General features: G+C 45.2%; 1 protein-coding gene across 4 annotated transcripts; it reads left to right on the forward strand.

Moving 5' to 3' along the window:
* Positions 1-492: 492 nt before the first annotated feature.
* Positions 493-3152, forward strand: LOC128252126 (translation initiation factor IF-2, mitochondrial). 4 transcript variants are annotated; one of them, XM_052979612.1, is made up of 5 exons: positions 493-722; positions 864-984; positions 1042-1610; positions 1667-2086; positions 2148-3152. In XM_052979612.1, exons 1-5 carry the CDS (start codon positions 576-578, stop codon positions 2979-2981), a joined length of 2091 nt encoding a protein of 696 aa, XP_052835572.1. In that variant the 5' UTR covers positions 493-575; the 3' UTR covers positions 2982-3152. The 4 variants fall into 4 exon arrangements, with proteins under 4 accessions (XP_052835572.1, XP_052835575.1, XP_052835573.1 ...); XM_052979615.1 differs by having other exon boundaries at positions 601-722; positions 875-984; XM_052979613.1 differs by having other exon boundaries at positions 620-722; positions 774-984.
* The last annotated feature ends 1916 nt before the right edge of the window (positions 3153-5068 follow it).

Genomic DNA, 5068 nt, shown 5'->3' on the forward strand with positions numbered 1-5068 from the left:
GAGGTGGTGCCACTAAAAAACAAACCATTAATTTTAACTTGTTCTAAATACTAAATTAATACATTTTTTAAGGCAATTATCAGTAAAGAAAAAAAATTTGACGTCTCTGATTAAAAATTATGTGTTTAAACATTAAAGCTTAGAGCCCATTTTATTTTTACGAAACTTTCAAGACTAAAGTTTAAATGATTCCGAAGACTCCTTTGATCATTATGACGGACGAATATTTCACCTATTTCATAAAATTTGAGCAAAAAAACGTAATCATTTAATTATATTTTTGCCCAACACTTTTATTATATTAAAGATAACTATACTAAAATGATCTAAGAACTTTGTTCATGACAACCCTGACTTTGAAATCACAGACTAAAACCCCTTCAAATGATGCTTGTCAGGATTATACTTGACATTCTACATAAGCACCAGCACGCCACCTAGGCTGCCACTATTCAATTGGATGGCAACGCAGGTGAACAGCTGATTGTACTGTCCATCCCTGGTAGAAATCAGCAGCAGTAGTTACGCGACTCTTAAATTAAAATCAATTACAAATTGGATAAATAGTGTAGAAAATGTTGCGAATCATTAATTTAAGTCGACTGACCAATTGCCTCCACTCCAGCCGAGCAGTCACACACTGGAATCAGCCTGGAGAAGCTCAACGAGGATTCCATGTGAGCGCCGCGCGATTGAAACGCCGGAAAACAGCAGAAGAGAAGGTAGGTTTTGTAGCCACCAAACCAATCAGTCTCAAACTATGAATGCTACAGATTCAAAAACCCATTTCACTTCAAACTGTAAACGTTGAGGATTCAAAAATCCACTCGGATTTCAGAGGACACACTCACTAATTGTTTTAGAAATCCCCCAGAATTATAGAGTACTCGCCCAAAAAGGCGCAAACAGCGGGTGGAGGTGCCTCCGATGTCTGGCGACACATGACCGTGGCCCAGTTGGCCAAGGAATTGGAAAGGCCACTGGGTAAGTGCTTCTCTTAATCTCTTATTGATAATTAATTGATGATCTTCTATCTATTAGACGACATCCAGGAGGCCATGTTGTATGTAAAGGGTGCCGACAACATTGAACCCACTTTCAAGCTGGCTGACTTGAAAATCATCCAAGAAATAGCCAAGAAACTGGGTGCCAAAACCCGTGTGGTGGCCACCCCAGAAGTTCCCAGCGAAGATGATCATAAGGATCGCGATGTGGCACCCCGACCACCCGCTCCTCCAGAGCTTCTGCAACCACGCCCGCCCGTGGTCACTGTAATGGGTCATGTGGATCATGGCAAGACCACGCTGCTGGATTCCCTGAGGGGAGCTGATGTGGCCGCCGGTGAAGCTGGTGGGATCACCCAGCACATTGGTGCCTTCACCGTCACATTGGAGAACGGAGAAAGGGTTACCTTCCTGGACACACCCGGCCATGCTGCCTTCAGTGCAATGAGGGCACGCGGAGCTGTGGCCACGGACATCATTGTGCTGGTGGTGGCCGCCGAAGATGGCGTTATGGCGCAAACCCGCGAGGTCATCCAGCTGGCCAAGGAAACGCAAGTGCCCATCATTGTAGCCCTCAATAAGATCGATAAGCCCGAGGCTAACATTGTATGTTTAAAGTTTTAAAGGCTATATATCCTAATTTAAACCCCTTTATTTTTCAGGAAAAAAGCAAACGAGAGCTGGCCCAAATGGGACTTGCTCTCGAGGAGCACGGTGGCGATGTCCAGGTGATACCCATCTCTGCCCTCAAGGGCACTAACCTGCAACTCCTGGCCGAGGCTGTCAGCACACAAGCCACTCTTATGGGCCTCAAATCAGATCCCACTGGCCTGGTGGAGGGCATAGTGGTGGAGTCCAAGACAGACCCTCGTCGCGGCAAGCTCTCCACGGCCATCGTTTCGCGGGGCACTCTGCGTAAGGGTTCCGTGCTCCTAAGTGGCCTGGCGCATGCCAAAGTGCGGGGTCTCTTCGATCACAATGGTCAGCCCCTAAGTGAAGCTCCGCCGGGCACGCCAGTGGAGATTCTGGGCTGGCGGGAATTGCCACTTGCTGGGGATCTCATTCTCGAGGTGGAAACAGAGGTGGCTTTAGTTTGGCAATTACCTATAACCATGAAAATAACGAACAGATTCTTTTATTTAGAAAAAAGCGCATGCTGTGCTGAAATACCGCGAACACGAGGCTCAGCAGGAGAAGATCGAGTCCAGCAGCGATGAGATCCGCAAGAAGGAGGAGGAGCACCAGGCCAAGTATCGAGCGGAGCGTGAGGCCCGTCGACTGGCCGGTCGCTTTCGCATGCGAGGTGGCCAGCGGATCAAGCAGGTGGACGACAACGAGGGCAAGCCAAGGGTCAGTGTGATCATCAAGGGCGATGTACATGGCTCTGTGGAGGCCATACTGGATGTGCTGGAGACGTACAGCAGCAACGAGAGCTGCCGCCTGGACATAGTGCACTATGGCGTGGGAAATGTGACCGAGGGGGATCTGGAGTTGGCCAAGGCCTTCGATGCCATTGTCTATGCCTTTGCCGTGGAGACACCTCAGCTGAAGGCCGCCAAAGAAGTGAATATACGGAGCTATAACATCATCTACCGGCTGATTGACGACCTCAAGGAGCAGCTGAGCAGCAAGTTGCCGCCAGTGGAGGTGGAGGAGGTGCTGGGCGAGGCCAATGTGCTGCAGAACTTCCTCATCAACGAGGGCCGCAAGGAGGTGCCCGTGGCCGGTTGTCGTTGCACCAAGGGAGTGCTCAAGAAGGCCCAGAAGTTCCGCCTGCTGCGGGATGGCGAAGTGGTGTACAATGGGACCCTGGAGTCGATGAGGCACCTGAAAAACGAGGTGGACACCATTAAGAAGGATGTGGAATGCGGATTACGCTTCAAAGATACCAAGGTGCTGCCACAAGCCGGCGACATACTGCAGTGCTACACCACGAACATGGAGGCCCAGCAAACGGACTGGGATCCAGGTTTCTAGTCTCTCTACGAGCCACTAAATACGCCCTGTTATCGCCCATTGTAATCTTTAGTTTTCTATTATATACTGTTTATATAAAACAAGCCACTATCCGACTTCCTGTTGTTACCACCCTTCACCCACATGCTTAGCGTTTAGGATACACTGATATACAGCAGCAGCCAGCGGAACTGGGCGGTGATAAGGAACGCTAGCATCTAGCATCTAGCATATAGCAGCTAGCAACGACAGCGACAGCTAGAGAAGCGCCCCTGTCTGAGAGACGGAAGCAGCTTAAAATGGGTCATCGCCTTGCTAATTGGAGTTCACCCAAAACCAAACCCAAAGCCAAACCATGGCAGTGTCCGTATGCCCATATCGAATTCGAATACTTGAGATGATAGCAGGCTTCCGGCGCCGGAGAAGACTATTTGAGATTGGTCCTACATTCATGAATAGAAGCATATACATATGTTTGCAAATTTGTATAATACCAAGTGCGTTCCATATTTCGCTAATCACTGGCTCGCCTTGAAAAGTGGATAATTTATTTCTGCAACTTATTAGCTAACTGGAGGGCGACTTTCCCTGGTCAAGCACTGATAGGCCGGAGTGTAAAAATAGAATATTACATCAGTCTTATATAACCGCTTATTCGAGTTTTAAAATATATACCGCGTTATCAGTGTGCTGGCAGTAATATTTTTAAGAAATTCCCCAACATAATGTCGATAATGCATAGCTTAGTTTTAGTTTATGTTGCTATCCAAAGTTTTTAACTTTTAATACTCTCGCAGGGGGTGTTATAATTTTGAGCAGATGTTTGCGAACCAGTAAAGTGACGTTTTTGACAGGAGAACCCATAGCTATTTAAAAAAAAATTTGATTTTTTTTTTATTCCGTATAAATATTAGATTACTATGTCCAATAAGCTGCAATATCTTTTTTACAGCATTTATACTCTAAGAAAAAAAACAAAAACCTTTGACAAAAAATTGCTTAGTTCATCCTTGAGGCCATTTTTAGTCAAATATTCCTTAAACTGAAGAACTTTTCCTAGTTCAAGGTTTTTTTTATTTTCTAAGGGCTTTGTTTTAATCAAAATTCCTTGAGTTTGTGGCTTTTTTATGGTTCAAACCCAGCCTGGATTTTAAAGTAGTTTATTTAGTATTTAGTATATAAATTTATATGCTCCTGCAAATTTTTGAAGTGTGGTCGAGTTGATAAAGTCGGTTCAAGAAACGGATGTGGTTTTCGACATTTCTATGCTATGATATTATAATTAAATTTAATATATGTTTTTTTTTGACCTGGTGAACCTTCTTGTGAAAACACCCATTTATGGAATGCGGAAATTATCGTTCAGACTCTGACTTTTACTGAATGGGCGAATTTCATGAATGGAACTCTTCAAATTTCGTGAAATCGATCGCTGAAAGCCAACTGATATGCTGCAGCAATGACGGCCGAGCAATGCCAGACTGCAATTATAATTATCCCACAATGAAAATAAAACGGATGCCTAAATTTGTATGTGAAACGGGCGAGAAATCAAAGTAAACACATATTGCACATGTGCTGGCCAGCAATTAGAGTGAAATTGAGATGCATTTGGCTGGGGATGGGATTATGACAGGATCGCTACACACTAAAAAGGATCCGATCGCGCCATGTGTTGGTTTGTCTCTTTGGGCGGCTCATTAGTACCGCCAGTTGATCTTGACAGCGTACAGCGAGTATCTTGGCTACAATGTGGAGGGCAGGGCCAGTAAATCACTTCCCAACAGCGGATTGTATCGCATGCATGGCTCTTCACACACGTGCAACGCATAAAGATCAGTGAGAGTTGCCGGGTGGAACCAGTTGCAGTGCAGCAGAAGCGCTTGCGAAAAGACCGCAGTCGACTTTAGTCTCTAGTGGGGGCCGGTTGGCAAAGGATCCCTGGATCAAGCGACCATAAACTTGGCAGTCTTATATATATATATATATATATATATATATATATATATTCTTTACTTTAGTTTACTTTAATTGAGGAGCCCTATACAGCTATACAGTAGCCACTGCAGAATCTGTAGAGCCATTCAATTCGGAACGCGAGATTAGAA

Source organism: Drosophila gunungcola, chromosome 3R (genome assembly GCF_025200985.1).
Source record: "Drosophila gunungcola strain Sukarami chromosome 3R, Dgunungcola_SK_2, whole genome shotgun sequence".
In the NCBI taxonomy this organism is placed as follows: Eukaryota; Metazoa; Arthropoda; class Insecta; order Diptera; family Drosophilidae; genus Drosophila; species Drosophila gunungcola.